Here is a 17,514-nt window from a genome sequence, read left to right as displayed (position 1 = left end):
AATTCTTATTATATTTTTTTATTTTTTCAGGATTTTTTGATTAATAGGAAGTTATATATATAAATCGGAAGTTATATATAAGTTATATATAAATTAATTTCATTATATTGTATAAGAGAGAAAAATTTCTGTGAGAGCATAAAAATACTATGCCTATTGAGAAACACAAATAGGCTAATAACATTTTCCTCAATGTTCAGCTTTAAGAGTTTAAAGCTAATATCACTGTATTCCATAGAAAAGGATTCACTCTGGACATATAAAAAGACACACGAATGCCATTCTACAGGATATACTTGTAAAGATGCCGTCCTGTAACATGCAAAGTCTACTCAGAGGCTGTTGTCTACACAGCAGACCTGTTCTTTGAGGTCACAGTGAAACTAAACTACATGCTATCATTCCTCTGCTTCCAGAAAAAATGTATATGATGGAGGGCCATAGCATATATACATAGATCTGTAAAGTCTTTACCTAACAACTGTGTGTGTGTGTGTGTGTGTGTGTGTGTTATTGTTTGTGCTCTTGTTCTTGTGACATATCAAGACACAACTCTGTATAACGACATGGGTATGACACAGGTATTACAAGGGTGAAATTTGAGGAGATAACCCATGTCCCCATTTTTCAAATCATACAGAATGAGTTTTTTTGAGAAAGTAAAAATGTCCAAAGTTTCCTGTGAGGGTTAGGTTTAGGTGTAGGGTTGGTGTAGGGCCATAGTATATACAGTTTGTACAGTATAAAAACCATTATGCCTATGGGGTGTCCCCACTTTTCACAAAAACAAACGTGTGTGTGTGGTCCCAGTATTCCCTACATTATAGGGAACAAATGTCCCGACAAGGATATAATACTAGTAATTTTCACCTTGTGGAACATTTTTGTCCCCATAAGGAAACAAGCTTATAAATCATACAGAATGATATTTTTTGACAATCTAAAATAGCAGAAAGGATTGCGTGAGGGATAGGTTTGGATGGGTTAAGGTAAGGGGATAAAAAAATCTGTATTAACACCATTACATCTACATGATAGATAGATAGATAGATAGATAGATAGATAGATAGATAGATAAATAGATAGATTACAGTTTATCCCTCTTCTCCAATGACTTCTGGTTAAAAACTCTTGTTGGAACAGCCTAAACTCATATGAAATGTATGTATGATTTACTTCTACTAACTACTCATCACTAACTACTACTAACTATTCATTAGCCTACATTAAATTCATAATAGGGCTATAGAATATTTGTGAGTAAATAGGTAAAATTGAGAAATTCAGATCGTCAAATTGGACATTTCAATCGTTTGAGCAAACTTGAAAAGTAAGCAAAAATTGGGACTTTCTCATAAGGAAAGGTGTGCTCGCTCGCTCACTCATAACCGGTCTATCAGGCAGGTTTAGGATGAACTAACCCACGCGTTGGTAAGAACCTCTCTGACAAGTCCAACTGGCAGGATCATCATTCCACGCCGCGCTGAGTGAGACCCCATCCGTTTGCTCTCTATAAAAGCACCGTGCTTTTGGAAAGAGATGAGTTCATCGAAGTTCGTCTGTGTGGAAAGATGTCCTTAAAAAGCGAATCATATCGCTTTAAATTCTTCTTTTTTTCCCAAGCAGGTTTTGAAAGAGGATCCCCGATCTATGGCGTTTACTCTACACTTCTTTTCTTCGGTAACCTGTGGCTTCCTCTTTGGCCAAGTGGTTCTCAACAGTTCAACAGTTCTTTTAAAAATTGTGAAATGTTCAGGACCACTTGATCAGACGATGGAAATTTCACAGCTGGGACGGGCTTGTTAATTTGTTAAAATCAGGTTTGTTTAATTCACTGTATAATGACTGCGTTGTTGGCCTATTTGCGCACTTTCTGTCTTTGCTGTGTTAAATGTCTTATTGTATGACCACATTTGATGTATTTGATTTTCGAATTTTGTTTGAAAATAATAAATCTAATTCAAAATGAAACCTATAACTAGCCTCTTCTTTATTATTTTTGTTACAAAACAGTAATTTTAGTGTTTGTCTTTGGTTAAGCACTGTAGGTTCTTTTTACCAACGTTCAGTATAGCCTACTTAATCCTTAGATTTAAGGCAAGTTTATTAGTCTTCAGCACACCTTATTTTCCATTTTATGATATGTTTGTGGTACTTTAAGTTTATTTTGCGTTTAACCTTTATTTTTGAATAACAGGGTAAATGATAACTTTTTTAGAAGTTATTAATAAGACCTATTAATTAGACCACACGTCATGCATTTTGGAGGAAAATATTGGGTGGGTGAGTAGCCTAAATAAATAAAACCCCTACTTTTAATCAGAACTGTTGAATTTCACGGTTGAGACGTTTAAAACAACTTAAAGAGTTTCGAGCAGATATTCATCAGAGGGGGATATGATGTTTCTGTTAACTGGAACATGGCCAGATTACACCGGCATGAAAACAGCTGAGGAATTCCCCTGGGACGCTGTGTTTAGGATGCAGGGCATGTCTGTGAGACTCCAGGGACCACTAGACATAATACAAATCATTCCAGCATGGATTAAAAAGATCGGACCCCAACAACCCCATACAATGTACATTTTACCCCCCATTAGACTCGTGTGACTTTTAGGCTATATGAAGGAAGGCATTAATGAGAAAAAGGCCTGCAAAGATCAGAAATTATTTACCCAAATAGTAAATAATTACACACATGCCAATGCAAAAAAAAAAAAAAAAAAAAAGTTTCACACTTAAGCTAGATATGATATATGAGATCATCGCTATGCCCTGTTGCACTGCAGTGCTAATTTAATCAAATAATTTTAACAGGTGAAGTTATTTTAGGCCTTTGTGTTGTGAGACATGACAGTACTCATACAAGTCTTTTGAGGAAGAAAGGAGAAAGAGAGAGAGAGAGAGAGAGAGAGAGAGAGAGAGGCGGAGACATCAGCGACGCTTTGAATCGATCCACATGGTTTGACTAGCAGGTGTGCTGAAATATAGAACTGGTTCGCGCAAATGATAGAGAAGGATAAAAACATACGCCGAAGCTCCTGAAGGACAACATTGTCTTTTAACATGATTTAATTAAGCGGCGTCTTTTGGTAATTAGAAACTGGTTGTAACACCCAGATGACAACAAATCTCAAACAAGAGGTTTCCCATGGCTTTACTTGATGCTCCACAAGATTCAAGGAACATACAGCAGAGGGAAGCACCTGTGGAACTTGACAGTCTCATTATAGATGCCGATATAATATTTGGACTGACCAGTTATTATCTGAAGAGAAAACCGAAGGTAATAGCTCCGTGTTCGTTCGCATGCTTTGTTAACTTCATATAGCTTTTAAATATAGTACGTTTAAGCCTAGACGCTTTTCTGTCAAATATAAAAAAACAAGAACATTTCAGCACCACGAACAGCTCCTTCGAAAGGACCCAGAACTGTGTGTCTACTGTAACCACAGCAAATCCCAAAAAGTATTTGCACAAAGTGTTTCATATCATGTTTTAGATCTCAAAGAGACCTGCGCGCGCGTCTAACAGTAGCTAAAGTGCGTATAACCACAACAAAAGAAAAATCACAATGCACCCAAATATTTCTAACATATCAATTCACACCGTTTTGAAGAGGGACATTTTTTATACAAGCTCCACCAATGAATAAACTTCATAATGGGTCTTATGCAAATGCAATTGCATATTGTGGTCATGTGGTGGTGCTATAGGAATAGTAAATGGCTGACTACAAAACTGAAAATAGCCTACTCACTTTCTTTGTCTCGCACATTGTGTTCCTGTAACATGCAAAAATAATTAGTGACAAAAAAAATTAAAAATAATAAAATATAAACTATTGGCCTATAAAGTGCCAGTAACGCGAATAAAATATTAAGTGTAATGATAGAATACGTCTTGGCTTTACTGCTCTCCCCTGGGTGCTCAGTTTCCACCACAATCCAAAGCAGCAAATATGAACTGGTCACAATTAACTGTCCGCCGGTGTGAGTTTTATACGTTTCTAACAGAAAAATTAGGAACAGGATTTGAGTTTTTCCAAATATTTCACCCAAAAAGTGCGCCTCGATGTGTCTGTATGCGTCCATTCCGCCTACATCACCGCCCTGTCAATGAAAACAGGTTACATTTCTCCCGTTCACAAGAGGACGATGCGCCTTCAATGTGAATCAGAGTCTGGAGCGCGCTGTGTGAGCAGTGACTCTGCTCCGCCCCTCAGCGATCCAATATCAGTCTAACTTTGAGAGCTGATTTAAATTCATTTATCGTCAACATGGGATTGAGAAGCGCAACAACTCGCAAGACTGGAAAAACTAAACTTTAGACGCATGCAATAAGTTACCATCTATGAAATCAAATGGATAATTTGCCAATCTCGCTGTGAGTCGGAGCACATCAGATCAGACTGTCTGACACGCGGGGACATTTAAAACAGAAACATGCGCTCTCATTATTGGGTTCAAGGTGCAGGACGCAGCCCAGATTCCAGGAGGTTCACGGTGAGATACTGTATGATTAAAGTTGTAAAATATATATTTAATGCTTTTATTAACTTAAATACTTAGCATTTGACAAATTGAACTAGCTGGTCAATTGGTCTAGCTGGTTTTCAAAGTCTTTCAGCTGGTCAGGATGGGAGAATACTGTAGCTAGACTGATAGCTAAAGTAAAATTTTGTGTCATCAACAGTCTACATTTATCAGCAGCCACTTTTCATTCATCTTTCATTTTGAATTAACTTCTGCCCTTCTCTCATTTAAGGTTGTTGAAGTATCAGCAAGCAGTGAATCAGTGCAGAGTCCAGCACTCAATCCTAGGAAAAGGATTCATTCTGCAGAGGAAGTGCAATGCGGCAGCCGGCCAAACCCGGAGGGTGCCGGTTCAGTGTCCGTAACAGAGTTAAGTTATTCTGAGAACAAGCACGGCAGGGAAAGCCTATGTCAGCGATGTCAAATCATTGCGAAGCAACTGAACAGGCAGGCGCGCGAGCTGGCCGAGCCAGGAACTCTGAAGGTTTGTGCATTCAACTAAACCATTAAAACAATTCATCTCAGGGCCCGTTACACCATGAAGACAGTGACTGTGGTTTAGAAATAATAATGTTCATCTTTGAAGACTAAACTCTAATTAAAAGCAGTAAAAGTTAATTTCTAACAATAACCATTACATAATAACCTAATAAAGAATTTAGGAGAGTTCAAAAACCTTAAAAGGCGCAGTTCACTCAAAAATTTAAATTAGATCTTTTTTTTTTCTCACTCTCATGTTGTTCCACGCCTGTCTCACCTTTTTTTCTTCTTCACGGAACACAAAAGATAATGCTTGACATATTGGCAGTCTCAGTCTCTACTCAATTTTATTATATATAGAAAAAAATATATAAATGTTAATATTGAAAGTGTTGGGTGACAAAGACTGTCATTGTGCCTAACATTTCACAGAATAAAGAAAATCAAATAGGTGTGAAACAAAATGACAGGAAGTAAATTTATGATATATGTATTAGTTTATATAAATAGTTTGGGGTTAGTAGTTAGTAGTTTTATTCAGCAAGTATTCATTAATTTGATCAAAAGTGACATTAAAACAATTACATAACAAAGGATGTTTGGACTATCCTTTCATCTAAGAATTGTAAAAAATATATGATAGTTTCCACAAAAATAATAAAGTAATATTAAAGTGTGATGATAATAATAAATGTTTACCGAGCAGCAGATCAGCATATTAGAATGAATTCTGAAGGGTGACACTGAAGGTTGCAGTAATGGATGCTAAAGATGCTATCACAGCAATAAACGACTTTTTAAAGATATATTAAGACAGTTACTTTAAATAATAATATTTTTTCACTATTGTTTTTACTCTATTTTTGATAAAGTAACTGTAGCCTTGGTGAACATAAAAGACTTCTTACCAACCTCAAGAAGTCCAAAAACATCTAAAATTTACAGTACGCATATGAATTTGATGCGGTGTGAGTTCAAAACACCATTTGACATGAACACTTTTTGACACATCGCTGTAGTTAAGGATAATGCCTTCTCTATGAAGTTGAAATGGCAGCATTTTGACTTGTCTGCCTCTTCAGCCCACCATGCATCTAACATATCCCCCGACAATGGTCAAAAATATGAGGTGTGCTACTTCTTTTTGACACTTCCACCAAGGTCTACCCTGTCCACAATGATTATTTTAGACGACAGTGAGATGTATTGCAGGTAAAACACATTTCAATGACCAGCAGAACCATCCAACTCAGCAGGATTTTATGGTCCCATTAATCGTGAGCGATGACACACTTTGAGTGGCTATATTCAAGAGAAGATCTGCTGAGATGAATGTAAGCAGTCATGCCTATCATTGGTGATGAGAGTTCTGATTATATTAACTGTCCTGGCAGTGTATAAAGAGAAGGTTGCAGCCCACCTTAGTCTTTCACTGAAGAATCAGCTCAAACTAAACTGCATTTAAGTTTATAGTATGTTTATGGCAAAAGCATAACTTTTAATGAAAATCTCCAGTGCCTTTATATACAAAAGCTTATATACTTATACATGTATAAATATAGTCTTTTCATCCTAATTTAACAGTTTAACCTCATTAAACATTGTTATTGACTTACACTACAGTTATTTAGAGCTGGTCCACTTGTTTCTTTTGTTATAGTTTGTATTTATTATGGAGTGACTTCATTGTTTGTGAGTGTTAATATTGTCTTGTGTCCATGCTTGTATACAGCAGCACTTGGTACTTATTGTTCTGAGCAACAATGCATGTAAAAGGAAGTGTTGAAGTGATACCATCTGAAAAGGAAGTCAAAGCCACCTAACTTTTACCACTCAATGAAAGTGTGATCCTGTTGGCTTGGTAATGAATTTCCTTAAATGACCAGAGGCTGTGCATTCCTACACGTTGACTGAGATTATAAAGAGTTGGACCAGACCGTAACCTCCTGTTTTGAAGTTTTGTCTTTCAAACTGACCCAGCCACAATAATAAAGAGTTTATAACAGGACAGCACATATTCAGATACTTATACATTCTTAAAAATAAAGGCCCCAAAGGTTTTTGCAGTGATGCTATATAGAAGAACTATTTTGGGTTCCCCAAAGAATCTTTTAGTGAACAATCTTTTACATTTTTATTTTTATTGTTTATTTTTATTTTTTAATAAATAATCATTTTGCCAACAATAAACCATTATTTTTAGACTTTTTGTAATCATTCTCTTTTGCTACTTTGTGATGGGTAGGATTCATTTAATAAAAAAGTTCATTAATAATAAAGACCATGTTTAGCTAACACTTAAAGGCAGTACCATAATGCAGCAGTGCTGGGTTGTAAAGCTCCATTGTCTAGTTCAGTCACACACCTTTTGATAACAACATATTTCAAGGTTTATTTTGGGGATAGTTGAACATTTCTCTCATTTGTTTTGGGAAAGTCCAGGTCTGCTGGCTAACAAAAATGTGGTTTCCAGTCCCTCCCTAATAATTCCATCCCAATAATTTAGATCATCCAGTCTGAGTCCATTGTAGAGGTGTTTATTAAAGGGATAGTTCACCCAAATATTAAAATGTTGTCAAAATCATTTAGTCACGTTGTTTAGTCAAGTTGTTCCAAACCTATGACTTTCTTTCTTCTGATGAGCACAAAATAAGATATTTAGAAGTATGTTGGTAACTAAACGGCCAACAGTAACCATTACTAACATAGTACATAATACATCATATTTTTTCCCCACTCTGGAAGTCTGCCATCAACTGTTTTTGAGAATATTTATTGCTTTGGTCAATCATTTTGCACATTAGAAATGTGCAGCTTGATAATTAAAGATGAATTTGAGACAAGTGACTAGAACTGTGAAAGGTATATTTTGCATTCCAACTATTGATTTCAATGTAACAAAATATAACAAAAATGGTTTGATTCAGTTTTATGAAGGATCCACTCAAAAAACAAAGATAGTCAAACTACAAACCAGTCTTGTTTTCTTCATAAAATGTGTTTGGAAGGCTATCAAAGCTAGCCTTTAATGCATGGACAGAATAAATAGTTACTTTCTTAAACTCTAATTACAAGCCTGGAGATAAGATGTGGTTAAACTGTAAAATGTGCAAGGACATTTTTTTCTCAGCCGACTGAGACAGAGTTAAATTATTTGTCAGCTCAGACAATCAAGTCTGGGTCCAGACAGTCAGATTAAGCCGTAAGATACCCCTGCAAAAGGCTGAGCGTTCAACAAAAGCAAGATGAAAGAATCCCAAGCCACTTTTAGCACACAATGATTCTGTCAATACCAGACTCCATAAGTTTGCCTCATGGAGTCGGATCTCACAGAAAGAGTTTAAATTAAAAAGTGTAATGGCAGTCTAAATCCATTCTGACTCATCAATGAAAAACAGATTGGATTGTAGAATGGAGAGATTTATCTCAATTTCAGATTGTTATGAACACATAACAGTGGGTCACCCCATGAATTAAAAACAAAAACTTGTGTAGCAGATCTGCAGAAGGAAGATGAACTTTAAAGAGTACTCATATACTGTATGTATGTGTATATATATATATATATATATATCTGTGAGCTATTTGTGGCTATTTTTGTGTATATATATATATTTTTTTCCTATATGGTACTGGGGAAGATTAAGCTTTAGAGACTTGATATTTGGGTAGAAATATAGTAAGCATTGTCAAAAGGCTCTGAAGGCCATTGTAAATGTTATTTCAATTTTTAATGTTCAGTGAAATATCATGCAACCTGTGGCAAAGGTAAATTAAGAGTCTGAATTACTCCAGGACATCACAATATAGTATTTGACGTTACATGGCTTAAAGGCACATTATGATCTCTGCAAAGGCATGTGATATTAAATGTTTATTGGTCAGACTAATAATAGCATTATTTAGTCAGCTGTGTGGTTTTCACTTTGGCACAATATTTCACTTTTGAGTATACAGTATGTGTTTTTATCGCTACAGACATGTAACTCTGAAAAACTGCAAAACTTGTTTTGACCCTTGAACCTTTTTGTCTAGCATTCTGCAAAGGTATTCTTATAATCCTGCTATTCTAAATTATAGTCCTGTTTTACATGTAACGTTGTGCTTTTGTTTTCTCAATTTACAGTTATCATCTACTTCAGTGGTTTTCTTTAACCAGTCCTGAGGCATGTTGAGACATTTCTGAGTGCCAGCCCTTTGAAAATCCCCTAAAATGCCAGAGTAAAGAACCTAAAGGCTCCCAGCATGTTTTGCTGTTAAAATCACCCCTGAACCCCTGAATCTGTGAGCTTAAGAATGCACAATAAGCATCTGACTGCCCCGCTGTGTTCAGTGCTAGTTTAAACTGGGGAACGTCTAGCTCTGAAAATATTTACTGAAGGTATTGAGAGGACTACTTACCAAGCAGTGCATTCTAGGTAAAAAAGGATGATTACTACTATCAGCCAAGACCATTCTAGGGAGAATCACCTGACCGTAAATTCATGGGAAAGTCTCAGAAGAGGCCGGCTGTGGTCTCACTGGAGGGGGTGAAGCAATCTCAAAGAAATAAACTGGGATGGAATGATGTGCTGGTCCATGTGATGAAAATTTAAACCTGTACATGTCCCTGCTGTCTCAGCAGTCAGTCTGCCAGGCATGACCGCAGTTTATAGGGAAAAGCAAGTGGGGTACTTTCCCAAGGGGATTATGGCTTCCTTTTTTACAGGTCTATACCTAAAGCATGGGTCTCTCCCTCCCTCTATGAGATTATTCTTCCAGTAGTCTTGTCCTTAGCTTGCTAGCAGGTGACCTTTTGGCACTGCAAGCACTCTTTTTAGTTTTCCAACTGAGATACATTGTGGAGGGCAAAAGACTAAGGCTGAGGTGGTTCCTGAGGATCACACTCTTCCCTTCTGTGTATCCTTTTGCTCAAAGTGTGCAACAATTTCAGAAATCATCTGTGCACTTGATGTAATCTACTATGCAGGCAAAGCCTCGTTTATCTCCATCACTGAAGCGGTTCATTATTTAGGTCCATTTCCTTCCTGTTATTTCTTCTTCCAAACTCTGGACATGGAAAGAGTGTGATTTACTGTAGTGAATAGGTAATCTTCAGAGCGTTTGTGGCCAGATGACATATCATCATTGTGCTCTTCTCTGGAACTCTCCCTCTTCCATCCTGTGCTGATAATGTCATGCCCTGAGGGGTCACAACTTGTCCATCACAGATCAATCCATCACACTGATGGGATCTGGTTGTCATAGCAACCTGTTTGAAGGATAGAAGGAAAATCACAAGGCTTTCTTGCATTTCCTAATGTTTAGTCATTCATCCATCCTCACCTTGTCTCTGTGTGTGTCCACTTATGGAATGAACCAAAATATTTAACTTTTTATAGCATATAGAGATTTTACTAAATTAAAAAATTTGATGATGTATTAATCTAAACAACTTTAAAAAGTAAATTAAGTTATAAAATGAAAAATATGTTTAAGTAATTTTTTTTAAGTAAATAATGCTGCAGTTATTTGCAGAAAAATAATATTGTCATATATTATTATATCTGTTTTCTAATGTATTTATTAAATAGGTAAAATGTAATTACTCTAGCCTTCGGAGTCAAGTGAAACCATTCTAATATGCTGATTTGCTGCTCATGGAACTTTTCTCATTTTTTATCAATGTTTAAAACAGTTGTGCTACCTAATATTTCTGTGGAATGCAAATTAAACAATATATTAAAAATAGACAGAAATATGCTACTTGCATCTATGATAATTTTATCTCTTTTTAGAAATCACGCAGAACAAAATTAATCACATAAATGCATTAATTGTGTAAAAATATAATAGAATATTGACAGATACTATAATACATTCTTACCTTTTTCATTTTTCAACATTTTAACTTTGTATGTCCATAAATCACATTAATGAAATGTTAGCATATCTGGCCACCATGGCACTTTTGTATGCTACTGTGGAGTTTTGTCTCCGGTGAGTCCAAACTAATGAGAGTGACCTTTGATTCTCTCTGGAGTCTCAAAGGCCGGGTGAGTCGTTCTGTAGGTAAAGAGCGCCTGCACTCCTGCATCTGAGCACAGAGCTCAGATCAATGCTGCATTTGCATTAATCACTCCAGAGTGCTCATTCACAGCTAACACATGATGACTGATGAGTGTGTGAGTGGGAACATGTGTGAGGAGTGGGTTATGAAGCGTCCGGGCTGTGGAACCGAGCCAGGAGCTAATCAGGCTATTGCACATCTGTGTGCATGGGAGAAACACCAGCATGGAAAACTCCATAGTATTCCATCAACAGTTGTCATTCTAGTTCCCCCCCCAGGGGGAAAAAAGATCACATACCCAGTACATCTGGCATGAAGAGGTAAAGTGATCATGAGCAGGCCCATATTTAATGTGCAGCCCTATTTGGATATTGTGAAATTCAGAAGAACAGATTTGAATGTGACAAAATGTGCTAAACATGCTACAATAACAGTAATACACTTTTATTGGTTGCTGAAAGGATAATCAGATTAGTTTAAATAATGTATAAAACAAAACACAAATGGCAAAGATCGTTATAGGATTAAAAAAAATAAAATAAAAAAATAATAATAATAATTAAAGATACACCACTTTAGGGATTGTGATGTTAAAGAAAAATACATCACAAATAATAAATTACAAATTTTAAATGTTTAAATGTACCATATGAAGCAGAGTGAGATATATCAGTTTCTGTGAAGATATGTGCATCCCCACCTGGACATTATTATTACTCAATAATGATAAACTGGGTTTATGAGTTTTACTGGGAAACTCAAACAGCTTTGTCACGCCAAAGAGGATGCTTACAGAAGTGGGGATAAAATCTTGTATAACCAGGCCAGGAACAGACTAAAAAAGGAGATCAGAGTGGCTAAAAATTACTCTAAAAACCTGAGAATGATCAGCCGATGATTCAGTGTCATTATGAACTTAAGATCATCTCCTTGTACAAGACACCACCCCCAGAGTCTGTGAAGAATCAACAGCTGGCTGTCGATCAGAATGTGTTTTACTGTCTATTTGAAAAGGCCAGTCTACCACCCCACAACCATTCTGATCTGTACTTCAGACATACATCTACCCCTCCTGCAACCCCCCTTCCTTCCTCCCCCAGCATCCAACCTGAGCTTAAGATTTGTGTAGAGGATATGAACCGGGTCTTCAGGAAGTAGAAATCTAAGTAAGCTTCAGGCCCAGACAGTGTTTCATCTACCTGTTTAAAAGTTGTGCTGACTGAACTGGCTCCCAACTTCACACAGATTTTCAACAGATCTCTGGAGCTGTGTGAAGTTCCCTGCTGCTTCAAATGTTTCACCATCATTCAGGTCCCCAAAAAGCTCAAAATTACTGGACTTAATGATTACAGACCTGTTGCTCACACATTTGTGGTCAAGAAGTCATGGGAAAGATTGGTCCTAGCCTACCTGAAGGACATCACTGGACCTTTGCTGGATTTTTTTCAGTTTGTCTACAGAGCAAACAACATGGTGCAAACAACAAACAGATTACCTGGGAATTATGCAAGGATACTATTTTTGGACTTCAGTTTGGCCTTCAAAACCATCAAGCCTGACCTTCTTTCAGACAAACTGACCTAGCTCTCCATGCCCACCTCCATCTGTCACTGGATCACCAGCTTCCTGACAGACAGGCAGTAGCTAGTGAGGCTGGGCAAACACATCCAGGGCTATCACCATCAGCACTGGCGCCCCTCAGGGTTGTGTTCTCTCCCCACTGCTCTTCTCCTTCTACACGAATGACTGCACTTCAAAGGACCCCTATGTCAAACTTCTGAAGTTTGCAGACGAGACTACAGTCATCGGCCTCATCAAGGACAGTGTCGAGTCTGCTTACAGACAGGAGGTAAAAGAGCTGGCTGTCTGTTGCAGTCACAACAACCTGCAGCTCAGCATGCTTAAAATGGTGTAGATGATCATGGACTTGGAGAAACCCCTAAGCACCCCCCCACTCACCGTTAAGAACAGCACTGTGGCTGCGGTAGAGTCATTCAGACTCCTGGGCACCACCTGACCTGGGACCTGAAGTGGGACACTCACATTGACACCATTGTGAAAAAGGCCCAGCAGAGGTAGTACTTCCTCGGTAGTACCCCGGTGACATATCCAACTTAAGAAAGGCAATTTAAGGAAGAGTTATAGAGGTCTGCCATTGCTTCCTTCAGAGTCTGTCATTAACCTGAGGCAGTGGGGGTCTGACAGTGTGGTGGGCCAGATCAGCTCGAGTATATGGGATCGGTAAGCTGATAGAAGCACACTGGAACAGATTGAATAACAGGCTAAGTGAGCTGTGAAACAGATCAATGCAGTGGTTTGGTAGCCGTAATTCAGTTTAGTCCCTGAACCTGCACCTCAATCAACTTTCATCGTCTGGCACTGAGATAAGTGCATCATATAAGTCACATTGAAAGCTCAAGTCACACACAAAAAAAGGCTTTTCTTCAATGACAAATATCCTAAAATCTTAACACAAAGCAGGTAGTAGCTTAGACACTTTATCTGTTATAGGATGCTCAAGAGAACGCTTCGGTACTGTACTGCCACAGTTTTATGCACCAGTTTGCCAAAGAGGCCCCATACGCCTTGTCAAAGCTGGAATATTTAAGTTCACACCGGTTTTATAACTCTCACCACACTCATTTTAAGTAGCCACCAGAGCAATAAAGCTGCAGGGTTACGGCTCTCTCCTCATGAGTTCTGGATGCTAGTGTTGTAGCAGAGGAGGGATACAAGCAGTCCAGTGAAGCAAACACAAGACAAGTCATTACAAGCTTCCTGGTATTATTTCGGCTACTTTGAACTTGTGATTACTGCTATGGGTGCGTTAACTCGTCTTTGATTAAGTCCCTTGCATCGGTCGTTTTTGTCCTTGTTGTCACTTCATGCAACCAGTTTATCTCTGTCTTACTTTCAACCTCCTTATCTCCCTTCAGCCATAGCCTGCCTGGCGGTCACATTTTCAGATTAGTTGTCATTAGAGATGGCTCAAAGATTAGAATGTGAGTTTTGGTATTTTGGGAGACGCACTGCAGCTGTGTTGAGGAGATAGCTGTATTCTCACACCTGTGACTGAGTTTAAGCTTAGAGTACAAAGTCTGAATGTCATCAAAAGGAAGCTGTCTGGAATAATTAAAAAGTTTTATAGACTTCATACTTTTTCTGTTAGAGGAAAACGTCATGCATTGAAAATCTGGTGTATTGAAATAATGTGCACACATTTAGTAGTATTTGAAAACACACAAAGGCTGAAAGTGGGACCCAAGAGGTGTGTTCTGTGCTGATCATTTAGTCAAATAAAATGTATACATTTATTTGCAATGCGTTGGATGCAGAATATAAAAACAAGAAACATTTGCAAAGAAAATGTATTTTAACTAGCATCGGGTTTTGAAGTGATTTTGAAGTGATTTTGATGAAATGTAAAGTTTGCATGTGTCTTAGTTTAGCAAAGTGTTTCAACCAAGTGTCCAAATTCACAGTTTAATCCAGGGTTCCTCAAATCTTGTCCTGGAGGGCCAATGCGCTGCAGAGTTTAGCTCCAACCTTGATCAAACCCACCTACCTGTGGTTTTCTAATGATCCTGACGACGTTGATCAGCATGCTCAGGTGTGTTAGATTAGAGTTAGAGCTATACCCCACAGGGAAGTGGACCTCGTTGGTCAGATTTGAGGATCCCTGAACACTCTAATCCAATTGTGTTACATTTCTTTAAAATAACTGCCATTTAAATTGATATTTTGTTATGTAATGCAACAACACTCTTATGTTTAAAGAAGAAGAAGAAAAAGCATTACTGTGTTATCAGAAATACAAAGAACTTTACAATGACCTCTAAGATAATGAACTCCAATTGTTGGGGGATGTAAGCCAACATAACATAGCATAGCATAGCATAGCATAGCATAACATAACAACATAAAACATAACATAACATAACATAACATAAAACATAATATAACATAACATAAAACATAACATAACATAACATAAAACATAACATAACATAACATAACATAACATAACATAACATAACTAAATCCAGAAAAACCGGCAACGTCTCCAAGATGCTTCAAGAGACCGACGTGCTATGCTACATGATAAACTATGTGCAAGTGCACCTAGGACAAAAGCTGCTTTAAACACAAAATATTACACAAAGGATTAAACCAAATGTTGATTTAATTTAGTTAATAGAAGTTCATTAAAAAAGAAAATCTGTTTATGACATAATTTTTGACAGAATCCTCATTTTAGAGCATTTTTGTATGCCTAATTTTTTTTAAAGTAATGTAGCTTTGCAGGTAGGTTTCTTGAAACATTGAGTTTTTTTTTGACATCAAGGTTTCTTGAGACATTGCATGGTTTCCTATTGACACACTACAGCAAATTCTTTAATTATATTGCAAATACTTAAAATTCCAGTACACTAAAAAAGTAATGAGGCCTTCAAATACTTCCTGTGTATATTGGGAGGCCGTAGAGGGAAAAAAGGTTAAGAACCACAGCTTGTGGTTTTGTAGGGATTGTGTTGTTAAACAAATGATTTAAAAATGGTAAAACTTTACAATGAACTGAGATAATGAGCTCATAAAACAACATTTGGACTATTTTTTGGGATGCTAGCTCACATAATATTGAGCTCCTGTTGTTATCAACAAAGGGTTTCCTCTAATTCTGTGGTAGTCAATCTTTTGACTGAAAGACCCCCCGCCCCCAATTGTCCAACACAATATCTGAAGACCCCTGCTCCTTTATTAACAAAAACTAGACTTGTTTAAAAATGTAATTAATTATAATTCACTTTTTGAGTTAGTAGCAGTTTCAAGAATGGCTTGAACGTTATCTAGGGGGAGGAATAAACAAAATTTCTTGATTTTGTGCCATGCTATTTTTTGTACTATACTATTTTAGTAATTGAAATAACTTTTTAAAGTCATCCTTCGAGGCCCCCTAGTGGGCCCCGGCCCTTGGTAGAGAACCAAACACTGGTCTAATTGTGTTTTTAATGTTGAGTCAGGACTTCCTGTGAATATTTCCAATGGCCATTCTTAGAGAGGGTGCATATAGAGGTCAATCCCACTTTCCTGTGGTTGAGTATTTCGCCACTTATCTTTTACTGCACCTGCAAGAATATCTTTTAATGTATAAATGCAGCTTGCAGCCTGTCACTTTTATTTGACTGGGCATAGTGTGACATTTACATTCAGCATAAAAAAATAACTGAATTCCTGAAGTTTATTATCTCATTGACATTTCTGAACAGTTTCTTATGTATGTGTGATGTTTTATTGGTGGCCTCCTACATTATTGTCAATGTAGCAGAGAGCTGCGTAAAATAGTTTCTAATACTTACTTATTTGGTGATAAGAAGTCAATGTTCTTGAAAACAGACATATTTGAATGTGCGCCAGCAGAATGCATACAGATAATGTGAGAGCGGAAACTCAGCTGATGGCCTGCTGAAAAACAGAGGGAACATGTGAGTGGACAGAGCTGCAGTGCTTCAGAAAGTAAAAAAATAGTTAGATATAACTGTTTAAAAAAAAAAGAAAAGAAAAAAAGGAGTTGCCATCACTGTACATTCCCTGTGAAAACAGGAAACTACAAGGCGGACACAGGGAGGAGTGTAACTGTTCATTTGATCTCTGTTGACTGGAGGCTTGGCATGTTCAGCTTTGACCTTCGTGGCTCAAAAACAAGTTCATAAAAGATGAAACCTGTGGTGAGGTACCTAGAATAGGAACTTTGACTGCCCTATTGACATGGAACATTGAATCATATTTACCGCTGTTGTGGAAAACTGTTTGGTTACCCATCCTCCTCATTTTTTGGCATGAGCCAGAGCAGATATGGATTTTGATGCTCGCTGTCTATGTATCAGACCATCTATGTGTCTGCTTTAATAACGTTTTTGAAGAAGAACAGATTTTTTTTCCCAACACTGTGAGGGCCTTTTTGCAAACATTTATGTAAAAACAGAAAACGAGAATAATGGTGTTGCTAATTTGGACTATTCCTACACACATGATTGCTGGAAACAAAAGCAGTTCATAATGCCTCTTCAAAATGAATGAAAACATTTTAATCATGGGAAAATTTGACAATGCATATCACCTTTCCTCAGTGGCAAAAACAGATTTTCTATAAAACTGATAAGAAGGACTAAATGTAGAAGTCTGGATTGATTTAGTAACATGCAGATGAAAAAATATCCATCAAAGAGTGACTTGCAAAATTCATTTCCCAATTATCTTTGTGACTATACAGATATATCATCATTCTAGAGCATGTGACAAATGAAAATAATAAATTCTACATTGCAGGCATGACATTCTGGCAGTCAAATATTCGCTGTGCTCTGTTTGGGTTAGAAGGGTTTCGCTTAGAAGGAAGCCAGGTCAGCATTTCTTTTTTAACCTGCATCAAAAGATGTCTTTTTAACCAAA

At 37.2% G+C, this 17,514-nt stretch overlaps 1 protein-coding gene across 1 annotated transcript in view; it reads left to right on the top strand.

Annotated features, from left to right (window-relative positions):
* Window positions 1-4,176: 4,176 nt before the first annotated feature.
* Window positions 4,177-17,514, top strand: part of kif26aa (kinesin family member 26Aa) — a 67,778-nt gene continuing 54,440 nt past the window's right edge. The window contains exons 1-2 of the mRNA XM_052585697.1: window positions 4,177-4,505; window positions 4,768-5,019. Coding sequence (XP_052441657.1) covers window positions 4,446-4,505; window positions 4,768-5,019 — 312 coding nt within the window. The 5' untranslated portion in view covers window positions 4,177-4,445. The remainder of the gene's footprint in view (window positions 4,506-4,767; window positions 5,020-17,514) is intronic.

Source organism: Carassius gibelio, chromosome B20, assembly GCF_023724105.1.
Source record: "Carassius gibelio isolate Cgi1373 ecotype wild population from Czech Republic chromosome B20, carGib1.2-hapl.c, whole genome shotgun sequence".
Classification (NCBI taxonomy): domain Eukaryota; kingdom Metazoa; phylum Chordata; class Actinopteri; order Cypriniformes; family Cyprinidae; genus Carassius; species Carassius gibelio.
Note: the sequence above shows the minus strand (reverse complement) of the source record. Positions and strands in the feature narration are given on the sequence as shown.